The sequence below is a fragment of the Botryllus schlosseri genome, chromosome 11 (genome assembly GCF_051294905.1).
Source record: "Botryllus schlosseri isolate E-star chromosome 11, Bs_hap1, whole genome shotgun sequence".
NCBI lineage: Eukaryota > Metazoa > Chordata > Ascidiacea > Stolidobranchia > Styelidae > Botryllus > Botryllus schlosseri.
Window position 1 is genome coordinate 24921799 of NC_137246.1, and position 26757 is coordinate 24948555.

At 39.7% G+C, this 26757-nt stretch overlaps 1 protein-coding gene and 1 long non-coding RNA gene across 2 annotated transcripts; both read right to left on the reverse strand.

The window, feature by feature from the left end:
- Nucleotides 1–26503, reverse strand: LOC145449675 (uncharacterized). Its single transcript, XM_080328080.1, has 24 exons — nt 26352–26503; nt 24794–24899; nt 22732–22877; nt 21873–21996; nt 21028–21197; nt 20693–20857; nt 14404–14500; nt 13978–14084; nt 13581–13679; nt 12597–12647; nt 12251–12398; nt 11691–11801; nt 11147–11222; nt 10419–10514; nt 8866–8992; nt 8034–8176; nt 7783–7961; nt 7069–7194; nt 6433–6540; nt 4735–4959; nt 1888–2033; nt 1595–1768; nt 1300–1350; nt 1–1225 (listed from the first exon to the last, which is right to left on the reverse strand). The coding sequence occupies exons 1-24, from the start codon at nt 26404–26406 to the stop codon at nt 1152–1154; spliced, it is 2904 nt and encodes a 967-aa protein (XP_080184206.1). The 5' UTR covers nt 26407–26503; the 3' UTR covers nt 1–1151.
- Nucleotides 14973–20676, reverse strand: LOC145449676 (uncharacterized). Its single transcript, XR_013918322.1, has 2 exons — nt 19319–20676; nt 14973–16862 (listed from the first exon to the last, which is right to left on the reverse strand). It is a non-coding gene; the product is annotated as an uncharacterized LOC145449676 (long non-coding RNA).
- Nucleotides 26504–26757: the final 254 nt, after the last annotated feature.

Consider the following 26757-nt stretch of genomic DNA (forward strand, 5'->3'; position numbering starts at 1 on the left):
TCACTTTTCCTTCGAGTTTAATAAAATGTCCAAGTTCGATCCAAATGAAGATAGCAGACGCATAGAACAGCAACAGCAACACATAACAGAATGAAACGTGCGATAAGGAACAACATAAGAACGTAAGATGTCTAATTATGAGACATCGTAGATAACCAACAGTGTTGGTTCGCCGAAGCTGGGAGCGACCTGATTACAAATCATTGGTAAATTAGGAAAGCCAATAAAAGTGAAAACAATAACATACGTAATCGCTAACAACTTTCCGATACAGCGAATGAAAGTGTTCCACTCTCGGGATTACAAAAGCATATTGCCTTTTAATGCAACCCAGAGTAATATCTCAAAAAGTTAATTGCCGCGCGGCAAATTATAGGTCCGTGTCAGGAAATTCGTACAATACAAATATAAACCCTTGCATGCCCTCAATAATGTCACGTAACACCACATGAATTGGCACGAGGAAATAAAATCAAACTGTATATCACTATGCATTAAACATGGACGACTACGTCATGAAGACAGCGACCGACCGTCTTGTAATAGGATTTATAAGCAGGGTTGCCTTGTTGGATTAGGCCGGTTCGCACCGATTCTATATAGAACCGTGTCTCACGAAATTTTATAAGATTGGCGAGCTGGTTATAATTACTGGTTATTGTCAATCCCTTTTTGTAACAGAACCGGTGGAAAAATTTGACATTTGTGATAGAACCGGCTGACAAAATGAATCCTAGCACTGTGTCATAAAGTATCTCTTGGACGCATTATTCGGAATTCGTCGAGAAATTTGCAGGGAATGAATTTTTATCTCTATCCCGTGAATGGGGTTGAGTTTATTGCTAATAATTTTGTCCTTTCAAAGACACCACAAGATTGCGATACAATAATGAAAAGATAGGAAGGTGTCGAAACGACTTGCGGTAGTCTTTGAAAGGAGACGCCACCTGGGCCTAAACGTTTGGTGTCGGCACAGCAAATTTGTGTTGGATGTAAAGGTATTAGGCCTACAGGACTTTAAAAGTCAGTTAAATGTTCAACGAAGTATCAGTGACATTCCTAATGTAGATTACGGGAATAGAACCATTGTAATGTAACTGTAGAGGGAACGGTAGTGGCAGTATATATTCACGAAATAATGTTCAAAATGTTCACTTTATATATGTATAGATGTGTGTTTCGCTCCTGCGCTCGTCTCTCGAAGCCTTTTCATTATTATCAGCCTCTGAAAGTAATCGGAACAGGCTCGACCGCTGTCCGAAGACATCTCTAGGAACTTGCGTGTTGCTTAATGCTTACCTGAGGACTGAATTTCGCTTCCTTTCGTCACTTTAGTAAGCTCCAATGGTCCTGCGAATTTTTTTAAGGAAAATATTAATTGTTTTGGTGGTTGGATAGAGAATGCACCGCCTGTACAGGCCCAACTCCGAGAATCGACATTGAACATGGATGGATCACTTATGACTTTCAGACAATGATATCTCAGTGAATGCCACGAAAATGAATCAGACGGAAGAAACACATCCATTGGCAGTGGCTACAAAACTCCCCTGAAACAACCGTAGTTACCCATGACTTCGATCATCCTACTGACCTGGTTCAGTTGTTGTGTCTGAGCGCGATCTACTCGTGTAGAGGTCTCTGTAATGAGTAATCCTTCCCCAGAGAATATCAACAATGTCTGAGTATAAAAACGGATTTGCTGCTGCGTTGATTGGCAATAGTATGATGGCAGTGACTGCATACGCTGTGTCTGGAACAGGCACACCTGAAAAATTTACGAATATGCAATTGCATCCAAAATTGATGATTAAATTAAAATTCAACATTTTGTCTGCTTCTGCAGGAAATCCGATTCTGTGGCAAAATCATGTATGCAGCTTATACCTGACACTCTTATGAAACCCATGATACATATTGGCATCCAGCAGCAGAAATCGGTAGCCACAATTCTCGTTATCTTGCGTTGGAGGGCGTTTGCTCTATCTTCAGCACTCGCTGTTGTCGATACCTTTCGGCCGCGGGTTGTTTGCCTAAAAGGAAGAACCGCATGTAATTAGTTCCAGGCTTTCGCTGACCAAGGTAGCCTAACGCTTTTGAGTCCATCTTCTGCTAGTTACAGATGTGACGGGCCACGATAACCTCTATCCGCCAAGTTGCAAGCAAGTGCGGGCACTCGAAACTGAATCGACGATTATAGTTTCGATACTGAAAGGAAGTAAACGTCAATTGGCCGTATCGCAACATACGAAACATGTAGTACACAGCTACGGACGTTACTGGAAATGACACATCATCCGTGACGTCGTGATTAACCCACAGCATTGTCAAAAAGTGCAATGAAATAAGCATGGTCGAGAAATATCACATAATTTTGAATGTGTTGCAGAAATGCCATTATAGGGAGAATTTTTTGACATGTAAAAAAAATCAAAATTTTGTCAAAACTGTAGCGGTATAGGTCAAAATATTGTCAAAATTGTTTACAAAATTATTTTTTTTACAACCGGAAATTCATTTGTATCGTACATGTTTGTACTGTCGGTGAACTTATTATTTGACATTTTACAGCTTGCAGCCTACTTTATAGGATAGGCCTACCGTTGTACACAGCCCATTGTATGCTCATTGTGAATCATAATCGGTCAAATGAAACAAACAGTCTGACATGGTGTTATGCTCAACATACCGCAATAACCTAACTGAAGAAAGACTGTGTGAGCATTGGTTCGAGGTATCAAGGAACGCAAGATAAAAATTCTGATGTAGACAACATTGTAAGAATGAAACAACACGGTGCGCCACCAGAAGTGCAGTGTGCACGCATAACTTCGGTGTTGCCAGCCAACAACTGCAGCTGTTGAACGTCCTTTCTCTATTCTTGGCAAGTTACTTAGTAAGGACAGATATTTTCTACCCGAGAATGCAGGAAAGTATCTTTCGTTGTACTACAACAAATTTGCAATATTTCGACTATAATGCGTGAAGTAACTACTGGAATTCTTCAAAGGTCCAGATTTCGTTAAAATAAAGTTTCTTCAGGTAAATATTTGTCAGTTTTCAAGTCAAAAAAGATTTTTGAGGCGAACTACTTCGTAAGGTCAGACAGTTCCAACGAGAAATGATGATAAGTTGTACAATTCTAACTTTATTTGCGAAGGCACCTAATTTACATACACGAGGCCAAAATTTCGTAAAAATAAAGTATTTCAAAATTAAAAATGTCAAAAATTTGATTTTTAGGTCAAAATCTTCCGTTATTTAGGTAAAAAAATCGCTTGACTCATTACATTATTTGCGTTCGCATAAAAGATACGTGTTTGAACTTTCCACATCATCCACGGTGTTGTGACGTCATAGTGACTGATACTCGAATACTCGAAGCCTAATACAAATACTCGATTCAGAATAGAACAGGGGCTCTCAAAGGGTGGGCCATGGTCCATTGTTGGGCCACAGGAGTAATTTGAGGTGAGCCACAGAGCTAGTTGGAAAATTGTAGAATTAGTGGAAGTTCAGTTATATTTGTTATGTTCATATATATAAAAATATATTCATATTGTCGAATTATACGTTGTCTACATAAAGCTTTTCATCAGACTCTGATGAAATGTAGTGGTACGTATGAAGTCATAATGTACAAGTCAAAAATGGGAAGGGAAACGGAGGATATTGTCCCCCGCCAATAACAACCTATACGACCAACAAGATCAGAAATAATTTCGATTATTCAATAACTGGAAGTTGGTGCTGAAGTAACCAAGTAATCCGGCAGTGTCGTACGGCGTATGCGGTTGAAACGGGTGTGCATTAAACTAGATTTATGGTACCCCGGCAGGTCGTATTATTGTAACATAAAAATAGCCACAATTGAAATTCGTCATCAATTATCAACTTCCTGTGGAAGCATATGACATCACCGCAACGAATCATAATGGATCGAGGATTTAGCGCAGCACATTAATCTTTGGATTCGTTCCAAAAATGTCCGGCCTTGAAGTTATCGAACATAATGCAAGAGTAACATGAATTCATCGAATCATTGGATTTAATGTTCTGACATCGCAACTTCAATATGTGCAGTACATTGTACAGTTAGCATATTAACATTTTCCCCCACTTCTCTATAGTACCCCATTCACTAAAGAATTGTTTGAAGCGGGCCCAGAATGGTTATATTATTTCCCACCGTAGTGGAAGTAAAACCACAATCACACAGTGGATGCGGGCATTGGATTATTGGGGTTCGAGACGTGAGTTGAACAGCGGAAGTACGCTAGAGTTATACGCTGCACCCAAAACCCCCAATTGGGGGAGCTCGAAGAGGCCCAAAACTATTTCGTTGGTTTTTGATGGAGGAGATTTATTCAACTTGAAAATTTTCGTCGCGCGTTGCGCGATTTAATGTTCTTACAGGCCTACATCTAAATATGCGATTAGTAGGCTTAAAGAAAAATGTGCAAATTTTAGAAAAATAGGCATATACCATAGGCATTACTGCACAAGTGCACATTGAGCAGGACTATGATTCCAGGATAAGAGGTGAGCCACAGGACATTTTCAAACCCTAAAATGGGCTACGGCCAAAAGAAGGCTGAGAACCCCTGGAATGTAATCACTCACGCAGGTACTCGATTTCGACCAGGCCTAGTCGTGAATACGCATAAACTCGTAGGAAGTTCGACATAATTAATTATGTTTTCATACTGGTGCGCATGGTCAAGATTCTCTTACTTGTATATAGCGACGTAGCTGATGAGTATGAACACGAAGGCCAAAAAGTTGATAATAATAATGAAAAGAGAGTAAGGCCAGGATCTATCTTGATTCACATTAGGGAAAAGCCTCGGAAGACAGACGCTATGCGCAGAATAGTAGCCGAAGTATCGCTCCGGTTGATACGTGGAGTTGATGGACTTCACTGCTTCGAACATGCTGCGCCAGGTATATCCGATGGTGCTGAAAGTCATACTTCACGTTAGAGAGCTTATTTCGTGGCCAGGGTATCCTAAATTGTATTGGGTAGTACTATATACGGTTCCGGGGATCCAGAGGTGGTCAGTAACGAAGTACTTCTACTTTTTTGAAGTAAGTACTCAAGTAGTTTTCCTCTACCTCTAATACTTACTCAAGTAGAACTAAATTTTGCTACTTCTACTTCTACTTCAAAATATTTTGTGATCTACTTACTTACTTTTCGCTATTTTCAGTTTGTCAAGTAGAAGTAGTATAATCGTTCAATCAGGAAGATAGCCTGAGGAATTTCGGGGCTGTTTTCACGGAGTATCAACATTTAATTTTCAGAAAAGTTGAGTAAAGCACAGCATTTTCGTCGCACTTCGCGCACAGTGGATATGGATTGACTAATATGATTTCACTAAAGTATCGGTGAATATAATTTAGGTAGCGGGTTGCGTGGTTCCGTTCACACCGCATTGTCGCCCATATGAAATATTTCATCACAGTATATATGACCTATCATAACGTTTGAAACTGATGTTTCGCAATCTAGTATTTACTTATCATATCGTAGTTTAGCAGTCCATGGGGCGTGTCCTAATCTGGAACAGTGGGCTCTGACTTTTTTAGCTTCAGACCTGTTTTAGCATATACAACATTTGAACCTTTTTGGACTAAAGACATGAAATACATTTTCCGCTTTTAGAAGTAGTATTTATATTTCACTTTTAATTCCCAGTATCATACTTTGAGTTCTAATTAGTATCACTTCTTTTGTCTGGAGAACATACATGTTGAAGTATAAAAGCGAGTGTAGTAATGCCTTTAATTTCGGGAAATAAAGCTACAAAATATGGCATTTTTACGATCCACCATATTTTTTATTAACGTTTACTAATTGCACCACATGTTTACACCGTATCCGATAAAACGTCTCCGTATTGCTCTTCGACTAAACTACTGGCCTTATAATATGGGTGAGGGTGCAATACCATGATATTTTCTAAAACGTGCTGTTCGAGTAAACAGAGGATGAATATCGCGTTTCATATCAATACTATCGTTTTCATCCCATCATGCGGACGAACGCTTATTCTGTCGAAAATTGGATACCTCCTGGTATGCATCAATATGAATCAAGCTCTGCACCTTTCACATAGCTCAATTTGCAGATTTTGACAATCAATGTGAACGAATTACGATCGTTTTCACAACTACTCACTTACTTGAGTAGATTTAAAGTCAGTCAATTCTACTTCTACTTCAAGTAGATTCAGGTTGCTTATGGAAGAAGTACTTTTTCCGTCGCTACTTCTACTTGAGTAGCTTTCTAGACTACTTTGACCACCTCTGTATAGAACTGATAGGCTCGTTCAAGATGGTAGCCTATATATGTAACTCGTACACGTACATTGTAAGCCTATTGTACATTATAAAAGTGTATCTGAATTTGGAGTATATGTGATATCCTACTCGAATATGGCGAAATTCTGATTGAGTGAGGATCTTTTTGCCAATTCCGCCGAGAACATTTGAACTTGATTTCTGCATATACCTCCGAAAAAAGCATTGCGCCGGTACCTGATGAAATTATTGAAAATAGAATACGATGTTCTTCGCATCAAATATATCGGAATTGATACAAACGTCTAGGGATCTTTAGCATATATGAAAGGCTTCTTAGCAATGGTCGATTGCCCACTAATCACTGACACGTTGCTGTAGTACAACAGTACATGATAGAATAATCACCACGAACTACGATGTCCTACGAAATGACACACATCCTCACGTCCCTGAGCAATTATCTTGCTCAATGAAGTTTTGTAGCGACACTTTGCGTTGAGATGCATTAGTCAACACTTGCTATTTTCTTCTGATTCTATTTAACTTATCATCGAGATGTCTGAATAGCCTTCGTCGCAACCGAAAGTATAGTTAAAGCAAAACTGCTTGCTATTACATAATTTTCCCAGGGCAGATCTTTATAGCAAACCTGGAATTTCGCGGCCACCTAAAATGACCTGAGCAGGCGTGCATGCCGTATGCAATCATGTTGACTCGGTAATCTGTGGGAATTATATACGGATAGAAAAACAAACGCCTCACCATACGCATGACACGAAAAAGTCCATCATAAGTCCTCCATGAGGCAACATCGCGAGCAAGAAGGACATTGACCACGCGATTACGACGGCGTACAGGATAAAATTGGTATTTTCCTTGCGGAAAGGTCTGGAATAAACGAACTGCAGCGTGAGGGCCGAATATAAGCAGCAGTTTGATCCACTATCACAATAATGTGATGTTTTCATTTCGTCACGATATACCAGAGCTGAAGAACTAGAAAAGTTTCAGCCCTTCCAAATTAGATTAGAATTAGAACTATTGACACATAGTTTTTTTCGAAATTACATCAGAATTAAAATTATAGCTACACACAGCTTCCTCCGAATTAGTTTAGTACGTGAATTATACGTACACAGTTTTCTCTAAATTAGATTAGAATCAGAATTACTGAATTCGCAAAAGCTTGGAAACTGAATGCAATTCCATATTTGAACGCAGTACCCTAAAAATCATGTTCAGTTCGATCAAATCAGAATTCATGCGAATAGCAAATGTCTCTATACAGCAAGCTGGGCTACGTTTAGTGCTATACAGTTTTCCTGAAGTATTTGCAGGAAAGATGGGAATTACATTAGAATTGAAATCAGAGTATAGAAACAATACACATATCAGATTAGAATTAGATTACCGGCATTTCGCTCTATAAAGTCTAATTTAGACAACTAGAATTATCTAGCTGACTGCATCATATACCTAACGACAAGAAAAAGCCTGTATCCCGTCATAATCAGCAGCATGAAGACTGATGTCTCGGTCCCGATCAATGCTATCGTGCCCAACGCAGAACACGTTACGCTGGATCTCCATTCTTGATCCAACAGACAATACTGATTGACAGTCGCGTCTTTAATCCCAAGCGATATTAGATAGATCTGGAAACCCGCAGCAGCGCATACGCAATTACAAAGGCGTCCGAATGAAAAACGTATGTGCAACAGTCTTACACCAACAAGAACATCTGATATCGATAGATTGAGAACAAGTATCCTGTTGGCTTTATTGACAGACATCTTGGTGTGGCGTTGGATAATCAACATGCGAACCTGATGTGTCATAACAGTGATGTTGCCAATTACCGCGACTAGACCTGAAAAACAAAAGCGTTGATGCTGAGCTGTTACATGCGTTTTGGAGTGCGATGGAGAGAAATTTATATGTTACGGTCATACCTCACCCTGTTACCCAAGAGCACATATTACAAGATTCTAATTTTGAATCATAATAGAATAACCTAAAAATTTGTAAGCTACCCTAAAGTCAAAGCCAATCAAAGGTAACACCGCGTAACAAAAGATTTGTCACTACAACGAAAGACAACTGAGCGACTATTACATCTTAGGTATACTGAAAATGGCTAATTGACACTCAGTGGCTATTTCTACGGAATTCCAACGTGGTAAACTTTCATTAGGATAATATGACTATGATCATTAATATGTTGTTTTTTAAGGAAATCTGCATACAGCTCAAATGATCTGGTCGCGTCATGCGAAATGACTCGAGCACAAGTCGAGTCAATGCACAAATTGACTCGAGTCACTTAAACTCTGATTCACACTCTTATAGCACGGGTGGTACACGGGTGCGAATATGCACATTCTTTTCGCTAAGACCACACCTTCCTGTAGTTGAATGAGTCAAACATGCGGATGTGGGGTCAAGCCTTCAAATTAAGGTATTGTAATTCAGGTTTATTCTGAAAACACATTTTATTTTGATGACTTTCGACAAAAATCGTTAGTGTTGCAAATTCGAAAATTCGCTATTCAGACTTACCGATAATCCACAAAAAAACGATGAGAACTCTCGACGTGATCAATTTCTTGTCAGACGAAAACGGACTGGGATTGCAATTTTGACATTCGTCAGTTCCAGAGACGCAATCTTGTGTGGTGTCGCAAACCTGAATATAAATATTTTATATAGGTTTGGGCACATATACGTAATTATTTCAACGATCGTTTTTCAGAGTCCTTCAGTGACTAGTATTGTTTCTTACGCCGTATTGTCAATTACGGTAACGCGACGCTCGTAACATGATGACCAAATGCTTACGTTTGATAAATAACCGTCACATGTTGCAACGCTCATGGGATGAATGCATCATTGCATCATAAGTGACCTTCGCAAATGTCTAGCTATATGACTGACTAATAATAACTATCAAAGCGGACAAATTACAAAAACTTTGATGATTTGAATTCTCTTATATGAAGGCAATAATAGCTTACACACACACACACACACACACACACACACACACACACACACACACACACACACACACACACACACACACATACACACACACACACACACACACACACACACACACACACACACACACACACACACACACACACACACACACACACATATACAAACACACACAGAGAGAGAGAAAGAGAAAGAGAGAGAGAGATCCCATCGGTTATTGTTTGATGAGATTGCAATTAACTATCGCGAGGAGATTAGAATATTCTTTAATATGAAAATTTGAATTCGATTCGGCACGAAATATCAGCTGATTTGAGTGTAGCTAGAAGAATGGAATCCAGCTTGCAAAGACATTGTACCCGTAAAAATGTAAATCAATCTACGATACTGAATACGCTACGTGAAACTGTGACCCAGTCTCTGTTTTTTCGAATATCGAGCATACCTCACGAATGCCCATCAATACTAGGTAAATATCTGAACCCGAGAAATGACGATAATAACGATTCTGAACCATAATGAAGTCCCAATATCAACTGACATTTAAAAATAGAGAGAATATCCGTGAAGCTATTAGTTGAATACCAGTCAGTCCCCAAGATTATCGGACCTCGATCTGACACATCAACCCATGCCTATCGACACATGCGTCATTGATTTTCATCACTAGTCGTTTGATGTTATCCGTATTTCGATTCATCCGGTGTGCATGCCTCGTTACTAATATCGACTATGGCCCAGGTGGGAGTCTGATATCAAAGACTACTCCAAGTCGTTTCGACACCTTCCTATCTTTTCATTGTATCGCAATATTGTGGTGTTTTGAAATGATGAAACTATTTATAAAATGATTCTAATACTGAAGCTCAAACAACCTTTGTGTGTTATGCTACATCAGAATGACCTTGAAGTTGAATTTTTATAAGAGGGTGCTGCAGCATTAAAGGATTCACGAATGTCGCGATAATAATTGTTGGCATAACATTAAAAAAACATACAATCTTTCACACCAGTGCTTTATCGTACTACTGTACTCTGCCACCGTGATCTATGAAGTTATGACCGGGTTGGAATCTCAGTATTGGGTTATAACTCAAAATCTTATCTCTCACCTCTGTTCTTTTAATGTATTTTTTAGCACCGCCATCATTGCAGTAAAAATGAGTGACGTTCGAACATCCCAGCTCATCACTCTGGTCATCGCAGTCCTGCAAAATGCACCAGAGTTACGAAATGAAGATATCTGAATAAAGTAGCGAGATAGAAAGGGAGAGAGAAAGGTAGCGTGGGTAAGTGGGCCTGAACCCTTTGTTGGCTGCGTACTTGGAAACCTTTACTGTCATCGCGTGCCACTGAGACTCAAAAAGACAAAATTTGATCAAATACACATATACTGTCAGTTCGGCTCCGGCAATTGCGTCGTCTGAACATTATCGAGATGGAAGACTTCCACTAGTACACAGTCGTCATTTTTGACTGAGGTTTCATAGGCTCGTTATTTCAAGCTCAAGCAGTTTTGGCAATTCAATTTGTGGTGCCACCTATTGAACCAAGCTTGATAGATCTTAGGTATGTCCCTACTTCAATAGTCCCACGCCATTGAAAAGGGGTCCGGGATGGCGGCTGCAGACTAAGACTGAATTCACAATTGAAGCAAAGAGTGATAAATATTTCTTTACAATCGTAGAGACAATTGGACTCAGTTCGGCAAACTACGTATTTTTGGGTACCCATCTTGAAATAGTTATGGTCAAAATAGATAGACGGAAACCACAATGCGCAAGACGGAATCTGTAAGTGTAAGCTACTGTGACTCGCCACACTGATAAAATGAGAATACCTGTATTCCATTGCAACGCTTCGTCAAAGGAATGTGGATTGGTAATCGTGTTGCACCGCGATTGGTACAGTAAAACCTGAAAGTACCAGTCAATCATTCAGCCAGCCATTCATTGAAATTTTAATCAGTTCAAAACACCACGAAACGTTTAAGATCGATCCGGTCGAAGTTACATTGCGCCAGACTAGGATTCCTTTTGTTTATTTCCGATTAGCGCCTAAGTGTTGGCGATTTTTCTGTATACTTTTTGCAGTTAGATCTAGTTATGACTTCGGACCTGCAAAATAGACTTTAAAATTAAAGACAATCGTGCATTTACTTTAGATTTACATTATTTTAAGGTGTAAGTCATAGTTTCATGTGTAGCAAAGGGGTTAAAAAGTCCGCGGACCCCTGGCCTGGAGTATGCAGATAAGTGGCATTCAATAAGTCGTCTTTGATTATTATATCTGCCGGAACTTGAACTTTATGCTCAAAGCCCCGAACAACGTTGAATAACTTGAATACCTGGGAGATGGTTTGATGAATTTACGTGCACACAAACCTGTTGGGGCAGAAAAGTTCATCAATGGATAGTGCCGGATGAGTATCGTTGCACGTTGGTGTTCCGTCGCACACTTCGCGTCCGATAATGAGCGATCCTGAGTTGTTACAACTGTCAATGGTATATTATAATAGGAGCATATCTGCCTCAGATAATCACAGCCTAATCGAATCATAAGACTGGGTCGCAGATTTGTAGCACTGGGACAACAATTTATTCAAAACCAAGCATCAACAATTAATTTCATATTCAAATCAATCGAAAAAAATCGTACTGCGAATATCCACCTCAACATATGGTATAATTGAAACATGCGTGACTGTTAACGAAATACTAACATACCTTGGTATGTATAGGCCTAAAATTGCATACATGCAGGAGTGCTATGGTGGATTGGTGGTACAGGACATATACAACTTGCACTCGACATTCAGTTATGAAGTTATGAAGAAAATTGCAAAACATTCAGATTTATGTGTGTGAATCTCTATATCGATACTTTAACGTCGTTTTCCGTCCGAACTTTCTTTTGGGCAAAATATGATGCAATTGAAACTTACATGAAATTCTGTCCATCAGTAGAGACGAAGTTGCAGTATCCAGGTCTAGAGCCATTACATTTCGGCGATGCGCATTCATCATCAAGTAGTGCACACATAGGAACACCGTCGCATTGATTGGTGTGTAGCGGAGTATCTCTCTGAATACCTGGTACAAACAGTAAAATCGCTACGTGACCTACGCTCCACATATTAAAAAGGATGGTATCAGTTTGTATAAAACCATACCCAAATATAGCAGGCCAATGTCGAATACCGGCGCAACGTAAATAAACAGCAAATATAATAGAGAGTCTTCCGGAGCAATCTAAACTGCAACACACAGTGTAATAAAGCAATATCTTACGTCGACCGGGCGGCGGACCCACTCCCGCAGTCTGCGTCTTGTTTTCCCAATCTAGGGAATAGATATGGTTATTATATACAAAAAAACTTCGAATAATTTTTTGTGTGGATGTCGTAAGTATACGGTATCAAATTTTGTAATATATTTCACAATACAGTCGACTCCGCTTAATGCGTACACTGAATTAAGTGGAGAAATTGCTTTGTCTAAATTAACTGGAAAATCAATGGTTCGTTACATATAGTCATACGTAAAGGCAGACAGCGCGTTGAAAGTACTGTCTTGTTGCGTACTTGTTGAATTGTAGCTGCGACATATTGCTGTGATTGGCACTGATCGTATAAAGCGCACAACAGTTATACTATACATCCAGGTTAGCTGTATTGAACAGTAGTGTATTTCGATAATAAACGATTCAATAGTTACTTTTTTACGATATTACAGTGTAAAACACAAATATAGGGTTAAATAGTACAGCAATTCTTTAACGACTGAAAGACTTTTTTCACCGGATAAAGGTACTCCACGAAACAATAGCAACTTGAAAGCATAAAGGTTTTTGCCAGGCTGAAAACTAGAACGAAAAGCGACTATAGGCTGACAAGGTCTGATATGAGATCATTGTCGATTGTTAATAGATAGATCGACTTTTTCACCATAATAATGTTAAAACGAACGAAGTACTGTTTATTGTGTCATAACTTAACGACAAGAATTGCGACCCTTTCGTCGATTTACGTGGAGACTTGTCCGAATCGACCGAGTTTTTTTTACGTGCAATTTTTACTTCCGCTCCGTTCCCGATCATTCTGGTAAATGATGCGGTCGTTCGGGTGTGCGAATTAAGCGCAGTGGGTTGTATCTTGCATCAAAAATCTTCAATGATAACTTTATACTCACTTTTCTCGACGTTAGTTGGAGAAAAGCTATATACCGCCTACTGTTTGCAATTAATGAGATTTTATACCCACATAGCCTACTCACCTGTGACGAATGGGAAGAATGCGCGGTAACTCACGCAGTAGTAATCCGTTAGGTTTTGACAATGAAGTTCATCAGAGCTGTCTTCGCAATCACTGACACCTAGCAGGGTCAAATAAATTTATTCAATTGATTAGTTATATCACTGAAACAGGGAAGTAAATGCAAGATATGTGGGCAGTTAGTCCATTAACTAAATTGAAATAGCGTAATAGATCATCTCTTAAGCGATATTTTGCAACAGGACCAAGCGGCATGACGTAAGTAACAGTTTTACATAATGTTGTGTGATGGGCTGTCGCAGGCTATAGATATAGACATATTTATAGGCAGGCTACATATATAGAAGGGAAGCACCGAAATCATCAAATTGGCAAATATGTTGAAGTAAAATACCAACCATCACACAATAGAGTTTTCTTGATGATCAATGACGTATTATAGCATTTGAAATATTGGTCTTCGTTTGGACAAAATTTCTCGTCAACACCATCCACGCAATCATTCCTGAAATGAACACGTTTGTGTAGCTTACATGTGATTAAAAGCTCACGCAGCTTTGGGCATTTGTTTTGTGGTTTCTTAGTTAATGGTTTTGACATTGCGCGCATGTATGCTTAACCGTTATGTAGTTATTTTGTTATCAAACACACATTCTCCAGGCTCCATACGCCTTAAACTACCTTTCGGCAAGTATGAGCTCAGTATATCAAGAAAGACGATAACAGCCTATATATTGTTTTGAATATTTAAAAACTATGACAACAGAGCATTGATTCACCTTGATATTCCCAAAGCCATTCCTATAATATATATGTTATAATACCTTTGGTCACATACTGAAGTTTCTGAAACGCATATCTTCTTGCTCTGATGCGACGCGGAGCTGCAGGTGATTTGACCTTTGCAATTGCAACCGTTACCTACACGGTACAGAAAGACGTGATAGTCGCGCCCTTCGTTCATTTCATTTACCAGTTGGAGAGATGCAAGGGCTGTAAGCCGGATGTGGATTTGTGGAAACTCAAAAGTAGAAGCAATTATCCTAGTATACTTTCGTTGATATTCTAGCGATTCCGGCGACGGTACGAATGTTGTCATGTAATCTTACCCCTGTACTGATGATATCATGGAAATCGCAGGGCTTCCAGTGGTATTGAGTATATTAACATGGAAATAGATGCAATATACGAGTTTCTTCTAGGACTACTTTGATTGCAATATTATTTATCCACTCGAAGACTTTTCGTGTGGCCCTTATCAAAAGTTAACAGCACAATAATGAACATGCATATTCAGATATTAACATCAAAACTGATTTGACGAATAGAGTCTTGGAGATGTAGAACTTCTATATATACCATTGAGTGATATAGTCACATTGAAATGAACCTGTTATTTTCGGCTGACACACACGTCAGGGGTAAATGTCATCAACTAGTACAGTGGTTGTCAAACTTTTTTTAGACACGCCTCCTTATGATAGTGAAAATTTTCTCACCCCCTTATCGTCATATCTCAAAATGTAACTAGAATTCTGGCTATCCTAACGGATAGTTTGATGATATGGAAGGTTATGATTGTTGATGAGAAAATTTTCAAATATGAAATTTGGACTATACACAGAGCAAATGGGCCCCAAGGGGGCCGCGCCCCCAGTTTGAGAACCACTGAACTAGTAGAATTACAAAATACTTTGTATATCAACGTAATGGTGTCATTCTATAAAAAAGTACGCTAGCCGAAGACATCTGAACTGGCAACTATGAATGTACAAAGCAGCATTCAAGTTTTGTACCGCCGTTCACCCACTCAAATATAGAGGCTGTGAAAACACTCATGGGAATGGGTTTTTAGGGTATTAGACAAGGGAAACGGGATGAGAACGAGGATTTCTCGAAAGTCAGTATATTTTTAACAGCCCTCGTCATGCGGGTTATGCGTTCTATGCATTACAATAAATTCAGCAGGTATTGTTTTCATCCTCTCCAGGCACACGGTGTACAGTACGCTGTACAGTGCGATACACAAGGCACAATGCGATGTAATGAACAGATAGGAAGATGTCGATTTGGCCATGTGCGATCTGTCAATTTAACACACTCGGGCCTACTGATACATTGTATTAATCCCAAGCGCAACATCGTTGATTTTCCTCATGATTGCTGTCTAGTGTCTATTGTCTTCTTCCTTCTTTTCAACTCCTCACTGTTTTCTCTTACTTGCGCTTTTCATGTGTTCCCACCTTAGTTAATCCATGATGTGTCGTGAGTAAATTAAGGTTTTGTCCGTGAATAAACGTGGTACCAAACCAACTTGTGTGGAATCGGCAACCTTGCTTCGGTATTGATTAAGACTAGTTTAGAGCGGGAACGGGCATCATACGGCCCGCGACATGATTTTGAGTGCCCCACGGACAGTTTAAAGCAGTGGTTTTTAACCTTCTTTCCTCCAGCGCCCCCTTTCAAAAATTATCGTGCTCTAGCGCCCCCACCCCATATTGTTGGGACAATGGGTAAGAGGGAGGGCCGTAACAACAGTTTGTCAGCACCCATAAAAACGATTGTCTTGCGCACCATAGCGTAATAAAGACAATGGGTAAGAGGAAGGGACGTAACAACAGTTTGTCAGCACCCCTAGAAACGATTGCCTTGCGCACCATAGCGTGATAAGCCAAACTTCTGGGGGCTTCGCCCTCAAGAACCCCGTCGCGTGATTTCGATGGTCAGCAAAGTTGGTGTGGCATGGCTGCCCTAGGCGCCAAAATTTTGTATAATGCTTGAATGAATAGTTGGTAACTGCATATCTATGTCGCTACAAAATTTTTACCCTCTCAGCCCACGTAATCAGATTTACCAGTAGCGCTGAGTGAGCTGTTGCCTTGAAAAATGAAGGCCACGTAATTATTAATTAAACATATTCGGGCGTGCCCGTTGGTACAATTACTTCGTTACATGTTGCTATTTTGTTACCTCTTGTCCGTATATAGTCAAAAGATATTGAAACACATAAACGTATTAAACTAAAGTGATCAATCGGTTTAAAATTGCTATTTCTTCACTGGCAAATAATTTTTCTCTGATGGATGTTATTTGTCCTGCGGGGTGCAGATTGCGTCGACATGATGATTCGGCACGAGCGATTTAAGCACCTATGGACAATTAGACTTATTTACATCGAAGTTTAAGGTCAACATAAGGGCAATCCTCTTCGGCTAAGGTTTTCTCGCTGATGATCTTTTTGGCACACTTCTCGGAGTCCCATATTGGCCGGAACTTCATATGTCTTCGTGCATCGTGGCGTGGTAATGGCCGACGCTGAAATGCCTATTTCTATTTTCTATAATTAGGCGAATATTTTCGTGGGGGAGTCGTCAAAACATGATGTGTAATTTATCTTCATTCACCGAAATAATTTGGGGCACCCTTCGAGCTCACCCCTCCCCCGATTGGGGGTTTGGGTTGCAGCAGTTTCGGTCCTGGTAAGAGGTCAAAGTCCAGTCGGTTTTGGGGGGATTTAGTATTGGATATATTTCGCGCTGTCATCGCGCTCGAGGACCACTCGACTATAATTAACTATATTGTAATTGTATGTGGTATATTCGGGGTCAAATCAAGGTTGCTATAACAACAATCGGGCACGGTCTCATAGCCCGTGCCTCAAACCATCCCGAATTCACATCTGCGATTCAGTGCTTTGTATGACTAAGTAACTGAACTGAGAATGGGATGCATATATCTGCTCACATTGAATTTAGTACTGTACCCAGTTAATAATTTTAACATGAATGTATTCCAAACAAAGCAACTCATATTATATAAGGTTCATGGGATGTTGTGGACCACAACACTAGATAGTATCATCCTTTATGATACGATGAAGAAATATCATGACGATTTAATTTTGTAGCTCTCAAATACAAGTATACTTAGTTATTCATTCAGTGCACAAAGCTTCAAAACATATTTTATGTACAAGGGGCTCTCACTCTCAAAAGTGATAGAAAGTGCCTCCTTCTTCGATTTCCACACGCTGTGCGCTGCAGGATATAATACCTAGTTCGAAACATTTAGTTAAAAATAACCCTAACAGGCGTGATGGCAGTGTCTTAACGAGAAATTGGCGATTTTAAAGTAAGCGCAATTCATTTTACATGAATTATAATAACCCACTACATTTATGAAAACATATGTAGCAAACATAGTCGCGCAGCGCGATCAAAAATTTCGGGATTTGACATGCTTTGTGGAATTTTAATTTGCTATGAATACTCATTAAGGATTTGTCCTACTACGACATCAATTACTGCGAAGCCATATTTCTTCTGCGCCCCCATGTCGCCCCCTTCAAATTTGCCAGCTGGAGGCAAGGTTGAGAACCACTGGTTTAAAGTATTGCATGATCATTTGATCCGAGGCAACAGTCTTCCGCAATCCCCCACTACCAGCTGTGACTATTACTTTTGTTTGGAATTAATAGGGAAATATACATCCTCAAATCAGAAATTCCGAACCGCTTTCAGATATGGAGTTTTCAGTTTTTAGTTGATCTCTTTAAACACCTGACTCTAAGAGAGAACATTTTGATTACGAAATGTTCTCAGCAATGAATGCATTCGGGGTGAACCAAAAACTGTTTTCTCGCCAGCTCAGATAAATTATTACAACACACTTTCCAAAACTCGAAACTATGGCACCCCAGATGACGACAACTGAGAAGTACGCCAATATGATATCTGCACAAGACAATGAATTTGGTCGCCGTTTTGGGGACTTTCAGAGAGATTTTCTTCTGAGTTTGATATCTTGAACTTAACTTGAATTTTACATCGAATAAGATTTATTTCTTCTATAGGGGGATAAATACGCGATTAATGTATCGATTCACGAATCCGGCCAGTAAAGTAGCTCATTTCCCCTTATCAGGCCCGCCGACTGGAGAAGTTGCCTGCCCTTGGTTTAGAGCAGTGGTTCTTAACCTTTTTCCCTTCAGCGCCTCCTTTCAAAAATTATCGTGCTCCAGCGCCCCCCACCTCATATTTGAAGGACTGTAATGGTTAAGAGGGAGGGCCATAACAGCACTTCGTCAGCCCCCCTAAAACGATTGTCTTGGGCACTCATAGCTTGATAAACCAAACTCATGAGGGCTTCGAACGCCAAGAACCCCGTCGCGTGATTTCAATGGTCAGCATAGTTTATGTGGCCTGGTCACCCGAGGAGCCAAAATTTTTTATAATGCATGGATGAAATAGGTTGTAATTGCATATATATGTCCCTATAAACTTTTTATCCTCTCAGCCCACGTAATCAGATTTACCAGTAGCGCTGAGTGAGCTGTCGTATTGCAAAATGAAGGCCACGTAATTAATGATTGAACTGAACATATTCGGGCGTGCCCAATTGCTACAATTAAATCGTTACATGTTATTTTATTACCTCTTGTCCGCTTTATAGTCAAAAGATATTGAAACGCATAAACGTATTAAATTAAAGTGTAAGCACACGATTAAAAATTGGTGTTTTGTCACTGGCAAATAATTTTCTCTGATGGATGTTATTTGTCCCGTGGGGTGCAGATTGCGACGACATGATAATTCGGCTCGAGCGATTTAAGCACCTGTGGACGATTAGACTTATATGCACCGAAGTTTATGCTCAACATAAGGGCAATCCTCTTCGGCTAAGGTTTTTTCGCTGACGATCTTTTTGACACACTTCTCGGAGTCCCATATTCACCGGAACTTCATGTCTTCGTCCATCGTGGCGTGGAAATGGCCGACGCCGAAATGCCTATTTCTATTTCCTATAATTATGCGTATTCTTCCGTAGGGGAGTCGTCAAAACATGATGTTTAATTTATGTTCATTCACCGAAATAATTTAGAGCACCCTTCGAGCTTACCGATTGGGGGTTTGGATTGAGGCAGTTTCGGTCTTTGTAAGAGGCCAAATTTCAGTCGGTCTTTTTGGGACTTTGGTATTGGATATATTTCGCGCTTTAATCGCGATCGAGGACCATTCAACTATAATTAACCATATAATAATTGTGTGTCGTATATTCAGGCTCAAATCAAAGTTGTTATAACGACAATCGGGTAAGGTCTCATGATCTGTGGTTCGAACCCTCACGAATTCACATCGGCGATTGGCAATATGGGGAAATTATTGGTATTGGATTTTGTCTTAGTGTTTTGTGTAACTATAACTAAGTCAACTGAGAATGAGATGTATATATCTGCTCACATTGAATTTAGTACTGTACCCAGTTATTAATTTTAACACGAATGTATTCCAAACAAAGCAACTCATATTATGTAACATTCATGTGAGATTGTGAACCACAACATGAGATAGAATCATCCTTTACGATAAGATGAAGAAATATTCTGACGATTTAATTTTGTAGCTCTCAAGTACAAGTATATGTAGTTGTTCATTTCGTGCACAAAGCTTCAAAACTTATTTTATGTACAAGGGGCTCTCACTATCGAAAGTAATATACAGTGACTCCTTCTTCAATTTTCACACGCTGTGCGCTGCGGGATATAATACCTAATGCGAAACATATTTTTGCAAATAACCCTAGCAAGCGTGACGGCAGTGTTTTAAATAACGGGAAATTGGCGATCTCAAAGTACGCGCAATTCGTTTTATATGAATTATAATAGCCCACTACATTCAGGAAAACATATGTAGTAAACATCGTCGCGTAGCGCGACCAAAAATTTCGAGATTTGACATGTTTTGTGGAATGTTAATTTGTTCTTAATACTCATTAAGGATATGTCCTACTACCACATCGTCTACGGCGAGGCCATTTTTCTTCAGCGTCCCCGCATCGCCACCCCTGAGCCCAGAGCCCCCCATATCGCCCCCTGAGCGTTTTCGCCCCCTTCAAAATCGCCAGCGCCCCTTGGGGGGCGCTGGAGGTAAGGTTAAGAACCACTGGTTTAGAGGAACACAACACCCACGCACTCGGGGGTTGAGGACCACTGTTGTAAATGATCAAGGCCGTCTAATCACAAATATTAAAAACGAATGAATAATTTGATATTTTGGAGAAATAGAACGATTTCAATCTGAATCTTTGTTGAGGGAAATTGTCAGTGCAACTTACCATCACAAACTGAGTTGCACGCGGCCGGCATTGTATGGTTCTTCACGTTAGTACACAAGCATTCGTCGGATAGATCAGCGCAATGAACGATTCCATCACATAATTGATTATTTGGTATGACCAATGAGCCATCCAAGCATCGAAAGCATTTGTCGTTCGAATACGCTGTAAAATAGTAAAGTTTTCCCTCTAAATCTTTATAGTAACTCGAGTGAAGTTGCGTAAATATAACTAAACACGCAAATGAATTACTTGTGCAATCACAGCAACTTAAAGAGTTGTGAAATCTATATTATCCCTCGGATCTTATAGCTACAAGAAAGAGCATTACTCACAATCATTGATATATCGACCCTTACTCCCTCCCGAACTGAAGTCACAAAAGCATTCGTCGATCCCGTTATCGCAGTCCGAGTCACCATCGCAGACGTACTGGTCGGGCAGAACACAATAAAAAGTCTCATGCGTCTTTGTAACCGGACACTGAAAGCCCACTTTTGTCGTTCTGCATCACATCAAAAATTAATTCCTCGTAGTTGACTATATTATTTTGAATATGCTCATTTTTTACAAGCGGCAATTATCGTGGCGTCAAAATACCGATGTACTGTCAATAAATAAAATAGAAAAGTTCAGACGTGAAAGTTACAAGAAGCGGAAAATGCGATTCGATGACATGACACTAATCAGCGGTAGCAGTTGAACTCCAATATATAAGTGAAGACTATTGTCGAATTTCAGAGAACATGATTACATTATGAATAGTTACGCAGACTTTCACTAGAGATTATCGGAGGTAAAAAATGCAAGTGTCCGCACGCATGGAATATTGCACTGGCAATGAAATGAATGGTCTTGGCATCCGCTGACAAAGCATTGCAAATCAGCGTCGCATGCTACTTCAGAAAATTGTAATCGGAGGTAGGTCTTCACATGAATAGGTCTTCGAATTGTTGACAAGAATGTTGCCAGGACAAAACGCTGCTGCTATGCAGAGGCATCTTCAAAACTATGGCGCGAACTGCTGCTCCCGAAAATGAGTGTCCCAATCATTCAGATCAGAATTAAAATAAGTAAATATACGGTTGTGTTCCTTCCAATAACACGAAATATATAGGCTAGATATCGATCATACATAATTATCCGCTGGAAACTATGCTATATGTTGATAAAACATTACCTGTTATATCGTATCTCATCACTCAGGTCAGGGCAGTTATCGATCGCGTCACAAAAGCTACTTTTGATTATGCAAGAGTTGTCGTTGCAGATGAAAGTGTGCCGACAATTACATTCATCCTTCCCTAAGAATGAATGTCGATTTTGTGTAACAATACCTTCTCATAGGACTAATTTTAGTTTCAAATCATATAGAACTATAGTCTAAATCCAAATCTGAATCCAAGAACATGCAGATGCGAAAATAAGTGATATCTATATCTAACATCCAACATCCAATATCTAATATGTAATATCTAATATCTAATATCTAATATCTAATATCTAATATCTAATATCTAATATCTAATATCTAATATCTAATATCTAATATCTAATATCTAATATCTAATATCTAATATCTAATATCTAATATCTAATATCTAATATCTAATATCTAATATCTAATATCTAATATCTAATATCTAATATCTAATATCTAACAACTTGATTGTAGTCGCTTCGATATGCGATATGCAGCATATACATAATTACACATGATTACAGTACTATATTACAATAACTAAAAAGGGTTGTTGACACTGTTAGCTCACAGTGTCGTCCACGACCTGGGCTCCAAACCACGGAGGCTTCAATTTTCAATATACTGTGAAAACATATTCACCCGGAGAAGTAACGTATATGAAAGGGGTGAAATGCTTAGTCATTGTGCTAAATTCACAGGTCCCTAGAATTCCTATTGACGGATTCCAAAATTTGCTGTTATAGGAAATCCGACGTTCTGGGAGAATATCATGTACTTTCTAATCGCTGGATTGATAAATCCACGGATTGGTGGCAAATCACGATAATTATCTTACCTCCTACGCAATCCAATTCGTGGTCGCAAATATACTGACTAGGAAGATGGCATGTCTTATCAACTGGCGTGTCCCGATTGAATTGACACGCTATTCCAAGTTCTGCTTTCAGTGATTCGTTGTATGCAAGCTCATCACTCCCATCCCTATCAAATGAAGTAGGTTTACTTCGTAGCAATGAAAAAGTTTAGGCCTATCAACCAGTTTTTATTAATATTTTCATCATTTCAAAAATTCACGAGACTGCGACGCAATGAAAAGATAGGAAGGTGTCGAAACAACTTGGAGTAGCCTTTAAGATCAGACAGACACCCACCTTAGCCGAGGCCCTAGGCTAAGTGAAGAAGAGGCATGCACATGCACTGAATGAAAAGCAATGCAGAGAATATAAGACACAAGCGACAAAATGAGGTGGCATGTGGCGGAGGGCGAGGTCGATGTTAGGTGGCCCGGTAATCCTATATTAATGCGATTATTAGACATCATTGATTGCAAGAACTTTGCTGCTAATGCAAGAAGGCGAACATATGACGACATGCTGCATATTCAAGATGCACAAGCGGGCGCCCCCTTTCAAAAAATTGCCAGGATCTGGCGTCCCATATTTTAAGGACTGTATTAAAAACAATGCGTAAGTGCTCGAAGTCCAGTTTCAGGTTGGGACTTCATTATTAGACCACTCGACTAATTGAAACGGTATAATTGAATGCGCTATTTTCGGGATCAAATGCAGGTTGATATAACAACAACCGGGTAAGGATTACGGGCTCATAGCATTTCGTTCGAGATCGAAGTACACATCCCGAATTCTCCTCTGCGATTGGCAATACGGGGAATTTAATTGTATCGGGTTTTGTTATATTGCTTTGTGTGTAAATCAACTAAGAATGTTGGATAGATTTGCTCACAATAAATTTAGTACTGCATCAAGCTCGTAACGTAACATGAATGGCGGTAACAACACTAAACAGTATCATCCTTTATGATACGATGAAGAAATATGCTGACGATTTAATTTTGTAGCTCTCAAATACAAGTATATTTAGTTAATCATTTGGGCCAAAAAGCTTCTAAACATCTGTAATTTACAAAGGGCACACTCTTAAAAGTAGTACAGTACAGTGCCTTTTCGATTTCGACACACAGTGCGCTGCAGGACACAATACCTAGATCAAAACATTTTGCAAAAAATAACTCAAGCTATCAATATAAGTATCAATTTATTGATATTTTCATCATTTCAAAACACCACAAAACTGCGGTATAATGAAAAGATAGAAAGGTGTCGAAACGACTTGGAGTAGCTAGCGTGGCGGGAGTGTTTTAGCGGGGAATTGACAAAACATAAGTATATGCCAAATTCAGTTGACATGAATTAAAATAAACCACTGTATTCATGGAATCATAGTCGGTGGATATTCCGCGATGAGCGCAGCGAAAACGTTGTGATTTGACAGATTTTATCGAATGTTTGTTCGCAATGATGATGTCAGGGATATAAGAACTATTGTTCCACTATATAATCATATGTCCTCATTACGCCATCTACTGTGAGGCCATTTTTCTTTATCGCCCCCTATACCGCCCCCTGAGCCCCCATTTGGCCACTGAGCGTTTCCGCCCCCTTCAAAATCCAAATCGCCCCCTGTGATTCATGTTCAAAAGTGACGCGAAGGTAGTAGAAACACTCTGGGTTCAACTAAATCTGGATCCTAGTATCCTGTATTTAGACAGGTATGGTGGTATAGGTATCAATATATTTGCACTATAGTAGAGTAAGAATGACACTGCCAATATCCAAGAATATCCAAACATCTGCTTGATCTGTAGACTTGGTACTTGGCAAAGTATATCATGCCGCCGTACACATTTCCTCTTAAAATTACAAGGACGGAGATTCCAAAGTACCGGCTCCGAAATTTTACTGAACTCATAAGGATATCGGGATATTTAATATTACATACAGAGAGGCGGAACGAATTACACAATGGTTATGGATATTGCTTGTGTTATCAAAACCGGGCAAATATACACAACTAAAATGAAGCCGTAAGCGACTTACGGACATAGCGGTTCGGTTCCATTGCAGAACTTAGTCCGTCTGTTAATACACGTCGTATTGTCACGGCATTGGAATAAGAGTTCGCTAGTAGAGTTGCATGGGAAAACTGAAATATCACGCATAAGATTAAGTGCAATTACAGTGCTTGCGAAATACAGAAATCATAGCAAGCTATTGAAATATTGGTATTACCAGCTGCGTAATAAACCAAGTAAAATTGTATATATTGTGGAGATGTTTTACAACGTGTGGCATGTTCAGATTACTGCAGTTTAACTTCACCGACGTTATTCAACATTAATATACAATATGCGGTACAGTGCATAAACTCGATATTCGTTAAAAAATATTTTTACGTACTTATTGTAATGGGTCATTTGTGAGCTGCTCAGAGCTCACTTCTCGCACTCGAATCGCACTATTCCCAGAGCTATAAACCAGCGGTTCTCAACCTTTTTTGACACGCGCCCCCTTGGCGATGGTCAAAAAAATCGCGCCCCCTGACCTCCCTTACATTTATCGTCGTGTAAAAAAGAGCACATCATCTAATACAGAGGTGAGCAACCTTCCTGCTAATCATGGCTGCATTTCGATTACTTATGTAGCCTAAGGCCGCATTCCAGGGCATAGCCGCAATGACGGACGCAAAACCTATGGTAAACTGTCCATATCCATTCCCGGTGAACTCCGGACTATTCTACTTTTCACAACGGCCTATTGTACGCACCGAAATCGCGAGTGGCAATGTTATGAATAGTTGCTGGGAGTGCATATTGTTGCAATTTGCATGTCTATACGGCTGCCAACACATACTAATTGAATTAGGCGTCGACGGCCGCACAGATTCCCTTCTACGGCGTCATTGCTGGTCGTGACTACAGAGAGCACGGCGTCGTTCTGTCCTGCCATGCTAAATTTGATCAGTTTTGGAAATTAATTAAATTGTGTTGATTTATAGCCAAATTGATGGCGAAACCGGGCAACCTATATTGCATCTAAGTCTGTCTTAGGCAGTGCAGTTCGCCAGCTATCAACAACAGCTACCTAGCGCACAGAGATATAGGCTACTGCCAAAGCTACAAAGTAATGAATGACTTGCACGTAGGAATTTCTCTAAATCTTCGCAGAAAAATTTGCTCAAATGAAGTTGAAGTCAGACTATACTCCGCTGAGCGCGACTGCTGGAGTTTGAGTTTGTCAAGTTTTCAAGAATACGAATTAAGTTTAATCTTGAATAATCGTATCTTCAGAATGGTTGTGAAACACATGTTTAGTCACAATTTATACAGACATTGACAAAATTGACAAAAATTTCTCGCGCCCCCTCTGAGAGCCTCCCGCATCCCACAAGGAAGGGGGGCGCGCCTCCCAGGTTGAGAACCCCTGCCCTAAACGCTCAAGCAGCCTGATAATATGCAAACCCATGTATACTGTATTGTAGAGGTAGACTAGATTTAGAAGCAATAGCAATTATTATCGGTGCGTCTTTTCGCCAAAGCCTCGCTCTCATTAAATAATAATCGGCGAAACCGCTAGATAATGTTATAAGGCCACTTACTTTGACTGTTCACATATCCACAAGTGCACAGGAAAATAAGAATGAAAATCTTCATTTTGATGCTTAATCAATCTTCGGAAACACCATAAGTCTATTAAGCTACAAGCTGACACGTGTTACATCGGCCCCCATAAATAATGAAACGTATACTGCGTACTAGGGATGGTGTGAACCTCTGAAAGGTTCAGGTTCGTGTGAACGCGAACCTTTTTGAAAGGTTCTGTGTGAACACGAACGTGAGCCTCGTGACGTCACGTGACGTCATATTGCTAATTCCAACCCTATCTTCCAATAAAGTGATAGCCTAGCCCTAAACTAATGGAGACGATACCAAGCGACGACTCGGGCCACATAATGCCACAATGCCGAAGTACATATTGGCGTTTTAAACGTCGCTAAATGTATC